This window comes from Macrotis lagotis, chromosome X (genome assembly GCF_037893015.1).
Source record: "Macrotis lagotis isolate mMagLag1 chromosome X, bilby.v1.9.chrom.fasta, whole genome shotgun sequence".
NCBI classification, from domain to species: domain Eukaryota; kingdom Metazoa; phylum Chordata; class Mammalia; order Peramelemorphia; family Peramelidae; genus Macrotis; species Macrotis lagotis.
The window spans coordinates 532957134-532978127 of NC_133666.1; the positions used below are offsets into that span (position 1 = coordinate 532957134).

The following is a 20994-nucleotide window of genomic DNA, read 5'->3' on the forward strand; positions in this document are numbered from 1 at the left end:
ATCCTTCTTGGGCTCATTTGCAAAATATTTCTCAATGGTCTTCCTCTTGTTTCTTTTTCCCAGCCTAAGCCTGTTTTTGGGGGGTGCTTCCTGAGCTTTTGGGACACTCCCACAAGGGTCTCAGTATATGAGGTTCTGTCCTCCCTCCTGGTCTGTGAATGACCAGAAGCACCCCCCTCTGCCACGGGGCTAAGGGGGGGGGGGGGCTGCTGTTCTGTGGGGAGGCCTGGACTGGGATCAGGATCTGAATGTGGTCAGAGCCCCAGAGTCCTGTTCCAGGGGCAGAGGACAGAACTCCCTTGGGACAGAGGACAGAGCTCCCTTGGATATTTTTTAGGCAGCAAACAAAGAACTAATATATAGGATGAGATTGAAGATTAGAAAGAGGGAAGGGAATAATTGAGAGTGATGTCCCTTAAAGAATATAGGGTAGTATGGACTCAAAGACACATGCACAGTTGACCTTGGTATAAGGGTCATCTCATTATCAGAGACCTGAAAGAGTGGGAATGTCAAGGAGTTTTGAGATGAAGAGAATGGGGGGGATGAGTGCAAATGCCCCCCCTTTTAAAGAAAGGTACATGTTGATATCCCCTAATGAGAGAATTATGGAAGTGAGGAGAGCAGGAAAATTTGGGAAATGTTTCTCTGGAGAGTAGGATGGAGAATCAATCAGAGAAGAGTAAAAAATTGCTTTACTACAAGAGGGTCCAGTTTACCTTGGATAACATAAATTTGTAGGGACTGAGTCAGTTTGGTTGTATAGCTTTCTTTAGTTCCTTTCAATAAGTGAATAGGAGGAGAGGTGTAGATATGGTTATAGCAAACTAAGGTTGGGGAGCAACATATACATTGAGATTCCTTGGGCACTGGGGAGGAAAGAAGGGAAAACAACTTTAGGGCTTATAGAAACTAACCTCCAAGATCGTGATTGGTTGACAAATTTAAAATAGAGTGAACAGTTTTACAGGGTCTACTATGAAAACTCACAAGTAAGGTTTATAAAGCTCTTTCCTCATAACAGTTTTCTGAGGTAAATGAGATAATGTTTACCCTGCAGATAAGGAAAGGAGGTCAAGGAAATTAAACAGCCCTTTGATGATCATATAGCTAACAGATATCAAATCTGGGATTCAAATTCACAGTTCCTGATTCCAAGTATACTCTTCTTTTCACTATCTCAGGGATCTACAGTAAAACAAAAGAAATTAAAAAATGGAAAAACCAAGATAGATCATAGGTGTATCACCACCCAGTTCTCTCCTAGGTTCCAAGTTCTCCCCCTAGTTCCAAAGGTTTTATTTATTCCCTGCCTCACCTTAAGGATTCCATAATCATCTGTGGAAAAGGTGGAAAAGGGTGTTTTTGATTATTGTAGCCATCCTTTATTTTTGACCAGGCAAAAAAAAAATCCTCAGGGAAATTTATTCTCTTATTGTTATAGCTAGCATTCAATGTATTTTACTTCCTCGGTTTACTACCAGAAGCAGCTTGTTGAGTGACAGGAAGAAAGTTACTTGCATATCGTCAGAGGGTGCAAATAAATAGTGAGAGAACTATTTATTGCTAAGAGACAAACCAAAAGTTCAATGGGAAACATTCAGCAGTTTTAGTACTGCTTTTCTGGCAACATGGTTTCCATGAGTCTCAGTGTTTCCTGGGCAGAACAGTCTTGTCTGAGAAGTCTAGTCAGTAAAGTTGTCAAAGGGCTACATTGTTCTATGTAGCACAATGTCACCATTCCCTGGGCCAAGTTGGCCAAAAGCCATGGTTAAAGTAAGGCAGGTAGCATTGTCAGTCATACTAGTTGACAACGTCATTTGGTCCTAGTTGTATTAGGGTTAGAGAGAATGGGTTCCATGTTTTCTGCCTTTTTAGAAAGAAACCTCAAATGCTTTCATTCTTAATTTCTTTCAGTGTCCAAAAAACCCAACCGATAGAATTGAATTGGGGTGCAGGAAGAAGGGGGTGTGTGAGCTGGAGTGGTGGGCAGAAAGGAATGCAGTAATTGTAACAGAATTGGGTGTAGTCTGGTATTCTGTGTGGTGCTTGTCCCCTCCGTGGAGTTTTATAGTTCTAGACTGTGCCTACATATCATTGATAGAGTTTGCCTTTGTTTAACAAAATGTCTGTGCCCTTGTATAGGAAAGTTGACCATTCAACTATGAACTCTGCATTTCACATTTTGGACCATGCCTGGCTGATTAGACAAAGCTCACGGCAAGGTGGAACTATCCTTTCTCAGACTTACTTTCCTAATACCTAACTTCCTCCTAGAGGATTCTAATTAATTTTTTGGTTGCTGTTGTTCAGTCGTTTCAGTTTTGTCTGAATCTTCATGACCCCATTTGAAGTTTACTTGGCAAAGATACTTTAGTAGTTTGTCATTTATTTCATTTTACAAATGAGAAAACTGAAGTAAACCGGGTTAAGTGACTTAATGTCACAGAGCTAATAAGGGTCTGAGACCAGATCTGAACTCATGAAGATAAGTCTTCCTCACTCCAGGTGGGGTACTCCATCCACTGTACTACTTAACTGCCTCTCCTGCCTACGTTAGGCTAAATTGAAATTACATGGAGCAGCCCTATTTTATTGACTGCTGGAGTTGTCTTTTCTACTGAAAATTTTCCTAAGTAGAATACACAGTAATGCCTTAAGAAATGAGCATAGGCCATTTAGCAATGACATTTGCACTAATAAATTAGTTCTCTGATGCACTTTGTGTACACAGCAGGAAAACTAGGAAGAAATTAGTGCAGTTCTACTCTATCGAGGGATAGGAAAGAATTGCTTAAAACCCAAGTCCCTCACCTGCTCCACTGTACCTCCCCTTCTCATCACACATTTCTCAGAACTGGAGCCAGTTTGGCATTTCCCTTTTGACAGTGTTACTACCTCAAGTGACCTTTTGGGGGACTTTTTTTTTTTTTTTGCTGAATTTCAGTATTTTTGCCATCATTTTTTAAAATGCAATCATTTGTGAAAGTCTGGTGGAACACTTGTTCTAAATTGCCTAAAATACAATAACTTCAGAACACTTGTGTAAGGATATAATCTAAAGTCATGATATCATTGAGTTTTTCTCATAATTACTTCACGTAATATAAAGTATTCCAGCATTACATATTAAATATGATGAAAATCACTTCCATTGTTTATTATGATCCCAGTTACTATACCTTAATTACAAAAAAAATCTTTTAGGCCTATTTGAAAGTAGTAATATCCCTACTGGGCTAGAAAATGTGTCCCTCATTCCCTTTCCCCCAATCTTCCTGAAGGTTCTAGTAGGGGAGCAGAAGCTGGCAGGTTCCATTCACCAAAAGGGAGAGGCTTCAAGGATTGAGCCTATGATGAACTGTATTAGTCTCTTATTAGAAAACCAGTTCAGAAAAAAAAAAACAGTTCAGAGAGGTCTATTGCCAGTCAGATTGGCTAAGGCAATGAATTTTTTCAGCCACAACTCTCAAGGAGTATCTAGGAAGTCATAGAAATCTTGCAGCTCTGAGATGACCCAAGAGAGGAAGGACTCCCCCCCCCCAAAAAAAAAAAAAAAAACCCATAAAATTTTGGGATGGCTAGATGATAAAGTGAATAGAACACCAACCCTGGAGGCAGAAGGACCTGATTTCAAAAACAGCCTTATACATTTCACAGTTATCTGGACAAGTCACTTAACCTCAATTGACTCACACAAACACACACACCAAAAAAAAAAAAGCACCCACAAAGTCATGGCATTTCGAAGGTTTGAAGGATGGCAGAGGAAGAGAAGCTTTTATGCTTATTGAAAGATATTTTTGCTTTTGTTTCATTTTGTGCTTTCATATACACATACATACATCAGAAACTATAAAGACTAAGTAGTTTCCAAATCTATACTACTAAGATAATTAACTTAGAGGGGAGAAATGGGAGGTGAGGACAGGAACTGGAGTCTCAGTGCTAGAAAAGAGCCCTGTCAGCTAAAGTAGGCAGAGTTTGAATTTTTTGCCCCTTGGCCATTTCTAGAGAAATTTCTAACCAACAATTTGAAAATTACCTAAGGACCTCTGACAGTAAATTAACTGATTGTTGCTACTCCCACTACTTCTGCTGATAAAGCTGAACTCTGTTTTTTGTGGATAAGCAATATTTTCATTTCTTAGCTATAAGGAGAGAAGTTCTAATAGTGAATGACAATGGGCAAGACAAACTCTGAACTTCCTTTCCTCATCTGTAAATGTAATACTCTCTCATTTATAGATGTATTAAAATCACTGATCTCTAAGGTCTTTGCCAACTCCAAATTTATGGTTCTGGAATAATTTTCAATCTTAACCTTCCTTCAAGGCAACTGGATAGAAATCTAGGCCTGTAGTCAAGAAGAACTTTATTTACATCAGGCCTCAGACTTGTGTAGCTGTGTGACCCTGGGCAAGTCACTCAGTCTCCATTTGCTCAACTGTAAAATGGTGATAATTTTAGCACCCTGAGGAGTGGGGAGGCAGGAAGAGTGTTAGAAAAATGTGGAACTCATAAATTTGCAAATGGATGAATGGTGAACACTCCTTTTGCATGTAATTGAAAAAATAAAATAAAGTGCAGGGGAGAAAATTAAAATAAATCACTTAAAAATAAATAATAGCACCCACCTCATAGGGCTGTTGTAAGAATCAAATAAGATAAGTGTTTGTTTTCATTTTTCTTGACACTTAGTGGGCTAAACAAATGTATATTCCCTGTGAAATGAACTTATTCTGGTTGGTTTATTTGTTTCTTTTCCCAAACCTCCCACCCCTTTACCCAGAGGGAGTTGTTTGTTTTGTCTCAGATCTCTGTGCTTTGTTTTTCCTGATCTCCATTAGCAGATACTGCCCTAGAGAAATGCCCTTCCCCCAGTGGTCTGAATTTAGAAACAATATGCAAGTGGTGTGAGTCTGATTGCACATGCTGTTCAGCTCTGGTGAAGTGACCTTACCCGGCCACCATACTTCCTTCCTTCCATGGCTCTAGTAATTTTAGAGTAGCCTCAAAACCTGTATTTAGACAACCCTGCTTATTTAAAACTAGGCTCCCTTTGACAGGGTGGGTTTATGTTAGAGTATTTTGTTTTTGAACTGGTTAGTGATCAAGCTTTAATTGATATCTGACAAGAGGACATTTCTAGAATGCATAGATTCCCTTATGGAATTAACAATATTCTCCTTCTAGGAGAAATCTTAAACCTGTTTGTTTTCCCATGGAGGGATGAAAAATTGGACTTGGCCGATTTAATTTCTAAAGTGCATGGGGGCAGGGAAGGGAGGCTAGGTCTCTCCCTACTGCTGTTTTCCCCTTTCCCAGAGAGTGTTAAATAAATCTATATAGAGGAAGTCTGGAGAAATCTGACCCAATTTAAATACACTAGTTGAAGAGCTCACTTTTCTCAAGCATGCCTAATTTGCATTCCAATAAATATGGTATTATTTAGTTGGTCAAGCATTGAGAGATTTGAAAGGCAAAATCCAGTTTTTAACTTCATATATTTCAGAAATAACCTCTGACTTGAAACCTTAGCTAGTAGACTTTGGAATACATTAACTCCTATATTTCACCCTCATAGACTAGCTGCTTCTGACCTTCTCACCAGTTTCCTCCCTGGTAATTGATAAGGGAAATTCAGAGATGGTTCCTTTGGGGGGGGGGGCAGGAAATTTTGTGATATCTAAAAATCCCAGGATAGAGGCAGATAGGTGGGGTGCAATGAGTGAGTGGATAGAGCACCAGCCCTGGAGTCAGAAGTACCTGAGTTCAAATCCAGCCTCAGACACTTAATAATTACCTAGCTGTGTGGTCTTAGGCAAGCCACTTAACCCCATTGCCTTGCAAAAAAAAAAAAAATCCCATGATAATTAAACCAGCCCAGGCTAGCAAAAAGCTCTCCACAGAATCTCACCAAATCACATTCCAGCTTAAAGCTTCACTGTATCTCTCCCTGGCTGCCCATTTGAGATATAACTAGAAAAATATCATTCCTGCTATTTTTGCACCCTGCCCAGTAAGATTGGTCTGGGCATTGCTCCATTCTTATTTGTAGATTAAATGCCTTATATTAAGTTTTAATTAAATGCTGTATAATTCTCCTGCCCTTCAATAATTTCTACACTTATCTTTAAAGAGCATCTAGCTTTTAAAAATACACTCTTAACTCATCATATGATATTGAAGTTGATGTAATTACAGCAAATGAAAATTTTGTTGTTGTTATCCTTTGGAATTTCTTCAGTTCTGATTTTTTTTAAAGATGAATGAAAAAGTTAAATTGGGATTTCTCAAAGGATAAGAAAAGATACATACTACAATGTGCCAAAATTAACATGGGAAATTCATTGGCTCTTCCTGAATAATCAAAGTGTCAAAATTGACATTAGAGTGAGTGGAAGATGACAGCATGTTCTTGAAATAGTGGATCTGAGATTGGACAGAGGACATGATAATGAACTTAGTGTCAACTTGTCATTCACTGGACTAACAAGAGGGAATCATGGAATAAGTAAATCAAATTCCACAGAATATCAATCAGTTCTGGCATCCAACCCAAGACACTTAGACTTTAAAGAGTACTTAAAAATTGGGGTATAAACCTACTGACTGGCCACAATTCGGATTGAATTGGGAATAAGGGAATTTTTGCTCTAGTAATGACTCTCTCTATAGAATAGCTAGGTTTAGGAACTTAATGGTTCTTTTTATTAGGACAACTCCTACCCTTATAGTAGGGGACAGTCTATGAGGTTAAATTATAATTAACTTGAGTGGTTGGCCATTTCCTTCTCCAACTCATTTTTACAGATGAAGAAACTGAGGCAAACAATGTTAAGTGACATGCCCAGGATCACAGATAGTGTCTGAGGCCAGATTTGAAGTTTTCCTGAATTCAAGCCCAGCACTCTATCCACTGTGTCACTTAACTCCCCCTATTTAATTTATCATCCAAAAGAGAGACTGGTGTAGTTTATTGCAAAAAGTGTTAGAGCAGGAATCAAAAATCCTGAAAAGTCCTTGCTTGAAAAATTAGTTTAATTTACTTGGTCTCCCATTTCTTCATCTGTAAAAGAAAGAGATTGAATCTGATGATCTCTAAGGCCTTTTCCAGGTCTCACATTCTATGATTGTGTCTTAATTAACCCTACATTGAGTTTTCCAATTAATTCATCAGAAACTCCAGGTTATCAAATATCTGCTTAAAAACCCAGGCAATATTTATGTTGCATATTTATTGAATTGAACTGACTTCATGACCCAATGAAATTAGATGCCTCTCTTTGTGTAGCTGAATTCCCATTAAGGCAAATAATAATCCCCTGAAGTAGTCCAATTTTCACTGTGTATTTCCATTATGCTGAAACCAATTTCCATATTTTACATAATTATAACTTCAAATAATGCAAATTCAAATACATAGGACCACTTCAGGGGATTCAGGAGACCTCATTATATTTGTTTATTAATTTTTAGTTTGATTTGATTTGTTCATATAGTCAGGATTTACTCCACTTAAGGTTATAAATCAGACATCTTGTGAACTGCAGGTATACTTGGACACTTAAACTTTTACATTCACAGATGAAGGAGGAAAAAATCTAGACACTTATTTCAGGTGCACTGAGATCCTTTATGTGATCAATAATACATTAATGTTAAGCATCCTAAGTAATAAGGCCCAAAAGACTGGGGAATGAATTGTGGTTCCAATATTTTCACCCTTTTACCACACAGTAAGGTAGTAGAAATGAGGAGAGGAGGAGGGAAAGATAGAAGCTATTAGCAATAGGAAGAAACATCTGTTGTGAAATGGAGCTATTATATTATTTTGACATTATCTTTCTGATTTCATAGGAAGGTTTCTTGGGTGTCCAGTGCTAAATTTTCATATCTGATTCAAGTATAAACTGAGCCTCTGGAACACTGAACTTAGACTGAGCTAATGCAGATTTCTAGTTTCCATAGCAGCAAATCTACTGCTTGTGTTTAATAAGTGAAAACTAGAGCAGGCAATTGCTATGTGAATTTTTTTTAAGACCTAGGTCTCTTTATTATTTTTTAAGAGCAAAAAGTCTAAGCCTAGGGTTATAACTTCCTCCTCTCTCAAAAACAAAAAAAAGATTTGTAAAAATTAACCCTCATCCAGAGGAAGTAATAGGCCATATTAGTAGGCTGGGAGCTCGGTGTTTAATCCTGTTTTCCTAATTAAATGGTAAACGGCTTTTGATAAGCTATAGTCAAAGAGGTTAAGTTTCTCTCCTCCATCTTTATGATGACAAACAGTTTGTTTGGGGCTTACCATAATGAATTATTTTGATTGTTTGCTGATGAGTTGGCGTTTGTATTGTCTGGCAGGGTGCCCAGTACCTGTCGGCTTTAGGCTTTTAACAGAAGTGACAGACAGTATGTCTCTTCCTCATTTTCCTTTCCCTGTTCTTCACCTTATCACCCTCCAAACTCACACCTCTCTGCAAAGGCATATTTTTATAGCAAATGAAGGACCAACAAAATCCATCATCCATTTGGCTACCATAAAAGACATGGATATGTTTTTTTCTATTCCAGAACCCACCTACTTTCTTTTGCTTAAGGAGCTTTAAAAAGGACAAAGAGAGCTATGGGATATATGGTAAGGGAGGAGAGATGGCAAGTAAATAAATCCTGAAGTTACTGGGTTATTTAGCCTGGTGAAGACTTAGGAAGTATATGGCTGACTTTAATTATTGGAAAGGCTGTCAGGGGGGGTGAGGAATTAGATATGTTCTTCTTAGTCCCAGAGGATTGACCTAGGAACAGTGGGTGTAGTTGCAGAAACTTAAATTATAGCTCTGTGCAAAGGAAAATAGTTATACAAACATGGAATCAAGGGTCTTCCTTGAGAGGTTGTGGCTTTGCCCTCACTAAAGAACTACAAGCAATGCCTAAAGGACCATTTATGATATCTCATTAAATAGAGAGTCTATTATAGGTTTAAATTGAACTGTGACAGTCAAGTCCCTGTGATTCTGTGACATTGATGGCCCTATAAACAGGTAAGTGGTGCAGTCAGCTGGAATCCAAGTCATCTTCCTGAATTCAAATCTGAAATTAGATAATGACTGGTGGGATCTGAGCAAATCACTTTAATCCTGTTTGTCTCAGTTTCCTCATTCTTAAAACAGGTTGAAGAAAGACAGGGCAAACCAAGAAAACCTTAAAAGTTGGCACAATGGATAGAGTCCCATACCTCTTGACCCTGGGCAAGTCACTTAATCCCTCTATGCCTCAGTTTCTTTATCTGTAAAAGGTAATAACAATAGCCCCTACCTCCCAGTGTTGTGGTGAGATTCAAATGAAATGACAAATGTAACTCAAAAGTGATACTTAAGTGCTAGTTGTGATGAGGAGGAGGAGGAACATGCTGAATTTTTATTATCAACAGAGTCGTTTTACTTCTTTAGACAGTGTGACTATATAAGCTCTTAAATTCATACACTAGAAGAGTAACTTTATGCAAATACTAGGAAAAATGTGAATAATATTGTTGATAGATTTCCAAAAGAATAAATATCACCATTAAGCCACTGATTTGAAATCCAAATCTATTCTATTCTGTTTTTAATGATTCATTTATTAAAAGAAAAGATAAGGTTTTGGTGAATTGATTTCACAGAATGAAACTCAGGAGCAGAAACTACTGTAAAAGCACCAAAACAGGAGACAGAAGATGCAGAACTGGTGTGGGGGAGGATTTGGAAGGAGCTCCCAAGTCAAGGAGAATCTATAATGTAGTGTCATAAGCCAAAAGGAATTGAGACAGCACCAGCATATGGGATTACAGAACTAGGTTTTAGGAAATTCTTGGGACAAAGAGGTTCTTGAATTACCAAGTACGTCAATGGGCAGAAAAAGTATCTCACAAAAAGAAACTTAATAGTATACCAAGAACAAAGGAAACAAAACCGCATATGAGAGTCAATAATTCTGATCCAAGAGTATCATCATTTAATAGTAATATTTTTCCACATGTCACTTTCCCTTCAACCTGACAAAACTTATCTATAAAATTAGTACACTAATAATGACATTAAAATGTATTGTTGTAGAAAATGGCAAATGAAAATAATTGCCAAGAGTCTGATTAATTATAGAGTGGTATTTTACTTAGGAAGCCTGAGCTAGTAGTGGCTAGAAGTTTGGTTTGATATACAGAGGTTCAAGTCCCACCTTAGATACATAAGTGTCTGTATGGTACCTTTGTGAAGTCATTTTATTACTTTAAGTAATTTGCTGATTACTTTCTAAATATAATGTATTTAAACTAAGTATCTAGTTATTTTATCCTTTAGAATGTATATTACTTAATGGCCAGGGCATTTTTGTGTTTTGTATTACTATATGCCAACTATTGTGCTAAGCACTTTGCAAATATATTATTTAATCTTCATAGCAACTGTGTGAGGTATGTGTTATTATTATCACCATTTTATAATTGAGGAAATTGAATCAAACAGGTTAAGTGAGTTGTTGAGGGTCACACAGCTAGTAATTGGTTAAGGTCTGATATGAACTCAGATCATTTTGTTAAATTGAAAATTTATTTTTCTCTCTTCCACCACATCATTGAAAAAAAAAACAAACCAAATGCTAGTGACAGATATGTACAGTAAAGCAAACAAATCTTCACATTGTCCATGCCAAAAAAAACCCCACATATTTTGCAGTCTATACTCCAAATCTGTCATCTCTTTGTTGAGAGGTGGGTAGAATATTTGATTATTGGTTTTCTGAAATTATGGATGATCACTTCAGTGATAAAAGTTTTTAATTCATTGAAAGTTATGTCTTATCATGTTGTTATTATTATATAGTTTAGTTTCTGCTCATTTCATTCTTCATCAGTTCACAGTTCTTCCCACTTTTCTTTGAAATAGACCCTTTCATCATTTCTCATGGAATTCCATGACATTCATATACCATGATTTAACCATTTCCCAATTGAGGTGCCCCTCCTTAGATTCCAGTTCTTTGTTGATACCAAAAGATCTGCTATGAATTTTTTTGTACTTATTAGTACTTTTCCTCTTATCTCTTTAATTACTAGATGAATCTATTATGATATTTTGACTGAGGCTTTGTAGGATTTGTTTATTTTTGTTTTTATTATAGGCCTAGTTAAAGGTATTACTGGTTTAAAATGTATGTCTGCACTGTTTAGTGATGGGGGAGGGGTGACTAAAAAATACTGGGTTTAATATCAAAAACTTTGAGTTCAATTTGTACCTATCACTTAATAGCTATGCAACTGGGCAAGTCAGTTAATTTCTCTTAAGTTATGGATATACTTTCAGCTTACCTATTTCTCTCTCTCTCTCATGTGTCAGTGTGAAATGTTGGTTATTAACCCCAAAACTGGAATTAAAAAAAAATTTAATTTAACTGATTTTTTTTTAATCTTATATAATATATATTTATTTTGTGAAGGGGTCCATAATACTTTGCCAGGCTTCCAGTATGACATAAGAAAAAGGTTAAGAACCCCCTACTCCTAGATAGCACATTGCAGAACCATGGCCAATCTGCATTGTTAAGGATACTTATTCACCACACAAGGGACTGTCTTCACCAGGTACTCTCTGCCTGAATAAGGTCATATATCTGAACTTAATGAATTAAAATATTTAGCACTCCTAGATTTTCATGATCCTTATCCTCAAAGTCTGTCCCACTGCCTATCTTCTGTCATTGCCAGTCTATTGAGAGTACTTTGCTCATGCCCCTCTTTTTTTTTTCTTTTTATATATTCCAGGAATAGAACTTTGTCCTCCTGGGCATCGGTTCATGATCACGATGGTGGCAAGCTTCATAGCTATGGCAGGACAGTTCCTTATGCCAGGCTTGGCAGCCCTCTGCAGGGACTGGCAAGTCCTCCAAGCTCTCATCATCTGCCCTTTCCTCCTGATGCTTCTCTACTGGTCGTAAGTATTAATTTCCTCTTTCCAAGGGACAATATTGAATTCCTCTGGGGTAAGGAAAAGAGAGTTAAAAAGACCAGATCTATTTTTCTGCTTTGGAGAGGAGTTTAATATTAATCAATATGGAATATCCATTCAGTTTAATAAATATTAGGTGCCTACTTGATAAGTGACAAGCACTCAGCACACATAATATAGAGTACCCACTACTGACCATGGGGTATAGTTAGCAACAATCATATACTATAAGGTAGTAGTGTCAAACTCAAAGAAAAATAGCGCTACAAACTGTACATAAAGATTCTTACAGCTGTCATATTGACTTGGAAAATTACAAATTAATATTATTTAATGTTCCATTGTATTTTTATTTTGTTAAAATTACATTTTACATTTACATTTGCAAATTACATTTTGACTGCACTGGAGGGTGTTGAAGGATGTGTGTTTTGATACTTCTGGTATAAGAGATTTTTCTTCCTCTTAAAGAATGTATGATTTCTTACTAATTGGTGCATTTACTTGTTGACAGTTTTTAAGGGGAATTGTTTGAGGAGGGGAATAGGAGATGACAAGGATGTAGAAGAGTCTGTTTTGTTGTCTTGAGCTGGGCTTTGTGGAGTCTGTTTATTTTTCTATTTATTTTTATTATTTTATATTTCATCCATATATACTTACACTTTTTGGCCTACTATTTTTGTTTCATTTTGATTCTATTTACCTCTTTTAGTGAAGTGAGAAATAGAGGTTGGGAGGGGAAGTTGTTCAACCTTTTTTTGTTCTCCTTAATCTGCATCCCCTTTACCTGTATTTCTTTTTTTTTTCTTCTGTATCATATTTAATTTTATTTTCTAATCACTAACAGAAAAAAATCTACAGAGGATATTAGTTATTTGAGCTTGTGCTTGCTAAAGAAGAGCCCCTCCCTTTTCTAGAAATGAGAGTCTAAAGGAGAGAAGGACTAGGTTTTATTTCTTTTTATTTGGCACTATTGTGTTTTGTTTTTAAATCAATGGATGAACTAGGAAAGGAAATAATAGTAAACTAGAATAGAGATGGTTTTTCCTCAAGAGCTTGATTCTTACTTACTGTTTAATAAGCAATCTCAGCAACAGTGGAATTCCAGTAACAGCATGGAGAGGAGGGGGAAAGGGAGACAAGGGTATGGAGATTGGGCTACCAGCTGGGGAGGCTGCTGCTAAAGTGTTCTCATCTCTTCAACTCCCTGTCTCTACCCCTTTTCCCACAGACCAGAAAACCAAGTTATTTCTCTACCATTCTTTCCCAGACAGTAGGTATTCCTCCCCATATTTTAGAGATGATTATTTTTCTTTAAGTTGGATGAATTTTTGTAGGGAACTCTGGACCACACAAAATGTTTTCTAACTTACAGGTGATAAAGTGTCTCCTATTTACATTTCTCATATCTTGCTTTCAAATATGAGTGAAAACACACTCAAATCAGTTGGAGGGTGAGATGAAGAGATGCCCAGGGTCAGTAACCCTTTTAGCCCCAAGTGCCACTGAAGCTAAGGGTTGGAATTGTAGTGGTAAATACCATTGCCAATTATTTCAGGGACTAAATGCAACTATACCTGCTCCTGAAATACAGATTTTATATGCTTTGTTCCACTTACTATAAGATACCAGTCCCAGTAGAACACCTGATTTACCTCAACATGGAAGACCAATGGAGATCATTTTTCCTGGCAATTTGAAAGAATTCTAGAATTGCATCGTGTTTTGGGGTTTTTTAAGGCTATTGGGGTTAGGTATCTGAAGCTAGATTTGAACTCAGCTCCTCCTGACTCCAAGGGCAGTGCTCTGTCTAATATGCCTCCTAACTGCCTCATAGCTTTGAATCATAAGACCATAGGATCTTTTTAAAAAAAAAAAAAAACAACAAAAATTTATTAAAAGAAGTTACAACACATAAGAAAATGGTAGGTACCGAAAGACAGAACCAAAGGAGCAGTCAAGCTGAGCCTGGGAGTCAGAAAAGATTTGCTCAAGAGAAGACTGGTCCTGAGCAGAGGCCCCACAAAAATTTTTATAGGCTTGTCTTTATCCTGAGTGCAAAAACATAGATTCCCTTCACCTTTATTGGACCCAGAGTGAGGTAGAGGGTGAAGCCTAAGGAGATCAGGATCAATGGTATTCAATTTACATCAAGAATGGGGATCTCCACCTAATTTGATGAGATTTAGCAGCCCTTAAGATTATAGATTTTGTTTCTGTTACAATCATAATTCTCTATATCTTTTCCACAGTAGTCAATTTATATCTCAAGAGTAGGTGGTAGTCAGTTTATATCTTCAACTCATTTTCTACATTCTTAATTCTCTACATCTTTTTTCTGCATCATTACCCCCTCAAAATTTTTCAGGACCCAGATTCTTCTGGGCCTTTCAGAGTCCATTTGTTGAGGACTTCATTGAGGCAGGGTCCAGAGAATAATTGGCTGGCACGGCTGGTTGGCATTCTGCAGAGTTTCGGAGTTATACAGCTAAAGAAACAAAACTCAAGGGAAAAAAAGTGAGCAAGCAAAAACCAGAGATATTGTAACAGAGGCTATTTAAGAAACATTCAATAATTAGGGGAAAAAAGTAGAAGACCATAGGATCTTAAAGATCATCTCATTTTTCAGATGGAAACTGAGTCCCTCAGAGATTAAGTGATTTGTCCAACATCACAGAGGGATGAGTGGTAGATAGAACTGGGAAGAGCAATTCTCAGAGGATATCATTGCATATCCATGTCTTATTCCAATTTGCCTGATGTATCTTAGGCTTGTTCTTTAATCTCCAAGAACCAACAGTTGTACTTATAGATAGCTTTGTGAGTTGTCAATAAGGTTCATGTTGTTGCTATTGCTTTCCCTTTTGAGTATTCAAGACCCTTATAGCTATATACACTATATAGCTATATACTCATGTATCCATTACTTTATCCCAAATAAACTGATAATTGCATAGTGGATAGAGCACCAGACCTGGTGTCAGAAAAGCTCATCTTCCTAAATTCAAATCTGACCTCAGACACTCAACCCTATTTGCCTGAGTTTCCTCATCTGTAAAATGAGTTGGAAAAAAGAAATGGTGAACTACTCCAGTTTCTTTGTCAAGAAAACTCTTAATTGTGATCATACAGTCAGGTGCAACTGAGACAACTGAACAACAACAAATTCTTCAGTGGACCTGAAACTAGTCTTTTTTGGCTAATGGTTTAATTTTAATGGTTTCCTTATCTTCTTTCCATCAGTTTTGGGCATAAAAGGAAAACTGGCCTACCCAAATACAGGAGAATTAATGGGAATGAGATTTAAGTGATGTACCCTAATTTGCTGTAAGTGAATCAGTCAGTTTGCCAGATTAAGAGTTGCCATGTCTTAACTGGGCCTATGCCTTATTACTCTGAACCTCCCACTCCTCATAGGATTTCATGGAATGTTTGTTCTTTGCTTTCTCATTTTTAAAATGTAAATGACCTACCAGAGGGATATTCATTCAGATTAAAATTTTACCTTAATTCTTTGAAATATTCCTATTTCATCAATGTTGGTCCTATCAATGTTTCATAAAATAACAATTGCTGAAAAATTTATCCTCACAGGGTTCACTTTCTGATTATAGACCCTTTTTTGCTCAACTAAGCCAATCATTGAACAGTCTGTTACCAGGCTAGTAGCCAAACTTTTCAGTTTGATGATAACTTGACAACACTTTACTTCATTGGCAAAGCCTACAAGAGTCCAAGGTTTCGGCCCCACCAAAATAAAAAATTGGCACATTAAATAACATGTTTGGTTTTTTTTTAAATCTCAAACCCCTTCTAATATAAGATACTGTTTGATTATGGAAAATTGTATTGACACACATTTCTTACTATAGAGGAGGTGGAAATGGCAAGCTAAAGAAAAAGAGTGAACAATTTCATAACCAATTACAAACCACTACTTAACCAGGTTTCAGTGCTTTGGTAACTAAAAGAACAATAGACCAGTAAAAGCTACAAAGGTCCTCCTTCTTTCCATTTTTCTAATGACCGTCCTTTCCATTTATTACAATTAGCATCTTCTCATTCCTAAAGGCTTTTGTGTTATTTAATGGTACAAAGTGGCCTCCCAGAGAGGCTCTGGAGTGCCAACCAACACTGCCAGCTGTTGGTGGCAAAATATTGAGAGTATATGGCCTTCATTTAATCAACAAGTATTCATTGCTTGCCTGTAGTGCCCAGCAGTGTAATAGGTACTTCGAGTGCAAATTAAAACACACACACACACACACACACACACAAATATGGGTTCTATCCTAAAGAATGCTTATAATCAAATGACAGAGATAATAGCTCCCATTTCTGTAACCATTTAATGTATAAAATAAAAATTTAGCCCCAAAAGTCTGTGAGATAAGTAGTGCTTAGAGTATTATCCTCAATTTGTAGGTGAGGAAATAGAGGCTCATACATGGTAAATGCCCTGCCCACAGTCATACATTGTGTGGTATGGTCTATGAACTCAGATCTCCAGACTCTGGTTCCAGTGCATTTTCCATTTTAGCACACACTCCAGGCAGCCAATCAATCAACAGAATCATAGGAGTGAAAAAATTAGCAAGGGGAGTTGTTTGATGCATATGGGGGCAGCATGAGCAAAGATTTGGCAGTGAAAGGTGAGAAGATTGATTTGTTTGTGTTAAGGTAGGTAGTGAAGTAAGAAATCCATCCTTGCTGTTATGATACTGGAATTCCTGAGCATGCAGGAACAGTAAGGGTGGGGTAGGAGCAGGTAGGGGGCTTTGTGACAGCAGTTCAGAGTTTCTAACTGATTCTAAAAGTAATGAAAGCCCCCTCAGAGAGAAGAATAACTATCCGACAACAAGAAAATAGAATCAGTTACAGAATATAAAATGTTTTGGAATGAAAAGAGGAGAGGAATTAGAAATCCAGGCAAAAGAGGTTACAATAATAGGGGTGAAAAATGTCCAGGGAACTGTGGGCTGGTACAGAAAGCAATGGGTGTATCCTAGTGGTGTTTTTAGAGCAGGTTCACAGAATGCCTGGTTTCCATAGCAACAAATTCTGTCAAGAATTCGCTTAGTTCAATATATGGAATCAATGAAAGAAAACAAGCATCTAGGGAAATTGATGTCTCATATTTCAGGTGTCGTAGACTATTGGTTGCCTTCCCCTGGAATCCAAATACAAGGTGGGACTTCAGAAATGGAACCGACTATTTAAATATTTACCTATTGTCTCCATCTGCTTTGTTCAAAAAGGACTGTAAAAGTATTCTCTATAGTAGCTTGGTATCGCCATATGCCTTACAGTTTTAAATATAGTTACCCAACTAAGTTAATAAGCATAGAGGAGAAAAGAAAGCACAAATGATAAGATTTTTCTACTAGATTTGGAAATATGCCAGAGATGAATACTTCTACTTTTGCTTTGGCATGTTGGGTGCCTTTGTTATCAGTGCATATATGTTTATTTTGGTTTGGGAAGAAGCTAAAGTGTTAACATAATGCAAATTTAGAAGCAAGTCATAATAACCCAATTCTTGACCACATTATGTATGGGATTCCTTCAGGGTCAAAGAAAACAAATGTGGAGAAGTGTTTATCACCCCATAATATTGCCAGGAAAAAAAGAGAGGAAAAAACAGGAGGCTAATCAAATGTCTTCAGAGAGAGCAAAGAACTTATAGAAGAGAATCAGTCAAAAAACATTTATTAAGCACCTACTATATTGGGTACTATTGAGTGCTGAAGATAAAAGTACAAAAAGTAAAACAATCCCTGGTCTCAAGGAGTTTACAACATACCAACATTTAAGAGTAGCAAAAGATCTGGGATGCATTCTCCCATTTTCCCTCACACTATTTGATTAGATTGCCAGAGGGTGGCTACTGTTTATTTTCTCCAGACTCTAGGAATAACTCTAAAGAGTTTGGAGTTTTCTAGTGCTATCATTCATGATCCCCCTTCTAGTATGCTCCCCTCAGTATCATCAAACCATTTAGCATTTCTCCAATATCAATTAACCAGTGAACACCAATTAGCTTTTAGAAGGGATATTTATTTAGGAAGTGTTAGCAAAGATGAAAAATCAATCACATCCTCCTTAAACTGGGAGGCACATTCTCCCTTCTATGTACCCATTCCATCCCAAAGAATTGGACTCAAACTTTTTTTTTCCTTTTAAAGATTTTATTTATTTTGAGTTTTGCAGTTTTTCCCCTAATCTTGCTTTCCTACCCCCACCCCACCCCCCACAGAAGGCAGTCTGTTAGTCTTTATGGTATACATTGATACAAATTGAATGTGATGAGAGAGAAATCATATCCTTAAGGAAGAAAAATAAAGTATAAGAGATAGCAAGATTACATAATAAGATATCAGGTTTTGTTTTTTCCCCTAAATTAAAGGTACTAGTCCTTGGTCTTGCTTAAAACTCCACAATTCTTTCTCTGGATACAGATGGTATTCTCCATTGCAGATAGCCCTAAATTTGGAATCAAACTTTAAAAGACTGATACAAAGTATTATCTTGGGGAGAGAAGGGATGACCAAGCTCTGGGAATCTTTTTCTCCCTTCAAGGAGTCCTCAGTAAATGAAGTATCTCAGCCCTTGCTCAACAAACACTGTTTCAGCTGTCCTGTCCATTCAGTCTCATTCTAGCCCAACAGATGTTCAGCAGCTTCCATCTCTTCCTAAAACTTGACTGTTGTGGCTACCAGCAGACTCCTTTATAGACTCTTGTGTGGCTGGATCTTTTAAGAGGTCCAACCTTTCTTTTGGAAACCTTATATGTTCCATGTTTATTCACCTAAATTCAAGAAAAAATCAACACGTGGAGACAAAAGAACCAGAGACACCATGCATTTCCATCACTTGTGAGCCTGAGTGGAGATAAGGTTGCCACTACTGCTGCTAATCTTCTCCCCACTCCCTGAAACCACAGCATTTCTCTATGTTTACTTGAAAGCTTAAAGAGCAGAGATCAAGTGTTTGTCCCCTTTGTATGCACTTAATTTCAGCACAGCAGCCAGTTAAAAGATTTTTTCATCAGCACATAGTAAACCAACAGTTATACTAGGGCATACCTGTAAGAGTTCTGAAATGGAAGCAAGGTTCCTCTGTGACAAATTTCTGGAAGCAGACTCTCCAAGACTCCATGGAGGTTGGGAAAAGGCAAAGTATATATGATACATATTCTGAGGACCAGTCCTTCATCAGCCTGTCTTCCCCCATTTCATGATTAGGGAAGGGAAGGAAAAAGAGAATAAGGACCAATGCTGTGCTTAGCATTATGCTAAAGCACTAAACAAATATGATCTTGTTTGATCTCAGTTCTATACAGAATAAATTTAAAGGAACTAAATACAACACGATTAAGGAGTTAAGACTCCAGCATTTGGGGGAATCAGGAAGAAATTCATGCAGAATACAGTGCTTGAGCTGTTTCTTGAAGGAATAGAGGAATGTTGAGAAGGGGAAATGATAGGCACAGGGTGGGGGGTTGGACATGTAGAAAAGCTACATGGAAGATGAAAACCCATTTCTGTTTACCTGGATAAGATAATACAATTGGGGAATGAAGAGAGGAGTCGAGAGGGCTAGAGAGCAGTTAGTGCCTAATAATGTTATAGAAGAAGGTGTGACTTAGCTTAATGAATATTCAGGATCTGACAACCTTCTGTTAGATAATTAGATTTTCTGAAGGGAAATAGTTAGATATCTTACCTTAGCATTATATGCCACAAAATCCGAATGTACAAACTAAGCATTCTAATTCTGTTTCAGTATCTTGGATTTGTGAAGGGAATTTTTTCTTCTACAAATGGCAATATGCTTCTCTCTCAGAGTAGGCAACATACACATATTTAAGAGTAGCAAAAGATCTGGGATGCATTCTTCCATTTTCCCTCATATTTGATGACTTGCCCAAGGTTACACAGATTGGTAATTTTAAGTATCTGAGGTCTGATTTGAACTCAGGTCCTCAATGTCAGTGCCCTATCCAATGTGCTACCTGACTGCCCCCCCTGTTTTAAGTTTCTCATTTTTGAAATGTAATATAAATCTCAAAGAGGGCAAAAAGAGATGTGGGAAGGAATAGGAAAGAGTCATCTTTAGGTAGGGGTGAGAGGGGGAGTTAAAAAATTTCATGAAGAAAGGTATCCTGGGTTGGGTTTGCCTTGGGTCAGTCTCCTGGTCATTTAGGTTCATTATTGGGACAAAACAGGTACTAAAAGGAGATTTATTTAGCCATATTAGAAGAAAGACATTTTAAAAAGAATTAGACATTGGGGACACTTTGGGTTTGTTTTGGGGTTTTTTGCATTTTTTAAGCTGACATTAGAGATTTATTTTTAAAAAGCAAGCTGTCACATGGCTTATTATTATTATTATTATTATTATTATTACCGAGAGAATATTCTTCTGAATACAGAGGAATTGTGCCAGAATTAGTCTTGAGGCTTTTTCTAACCCCTAGGATCCTGCTTCATATCAGGGATATTAGATTATTTTTTTTATTATATTTTATTTTTCCCCAAATGTTTGTTAAAACATTTTAACATTGGTGTTTTTTTTAACTTTGACTTTCCAATTCTATCCCTCCCTTCTCTTCCCCTTTCTCTGAGACAGTGAGCAATCAGATATAAGTACAATCATGTAAAACATTTCTATACTGATCATTTTGTTCAAGAAGACTCAAAAGAAAAAGAATGATAGAAAGAAAGTAAAAAAATAACATGCTTCAGTCTGTATTCAGACAATATCAGTTCTTTCTCTGGAGGCTGATAGTATGCTTCATCATTAGTCCTTTGAGATTTGTATTTCTCATTGTATCGTATTGCTGGGAATATCTAAGTCATTCACAATTCTTTATTTTACAATATCACTGTTACTGTGTAAAACATCCTCCTGGTTTTGTTTGCTTCAGTTTGCATCAGTTCATGTAATCTTGCCAGAATTTTCTGAAATCATCCTGCTTTTCATTTCTTTTGGCACAATAACATTCCTCCAT

At 37.0% G+C, this 20994-nt stretch overlaps 1 protein-coding gene across 2 annotated transcripts in view; it reads left to right on the forward strand.

The window, feature by feature from the left end:
• The window catches only part of SLC22A23 (solute carrier family 22 member 23), a 263993-nt gene that overhangs the window by 161929 nt on the left and 81070 nt on the right, over nucleotides 1-20994 (forward strand). For both annotated transcript variants that reach the window (XM_074208810.1, XM_074208809.1), the window contains exon 4: nucleotides 11798-11966. In XM_074208810.1, the coding sequence (XP_074064911.1) occupies nucleotides 11798-11966 (169 nt within the window). The remainder of the gene's footprint in view (nucleotides 1-11797; nucleotides 11967-20994) is intronic.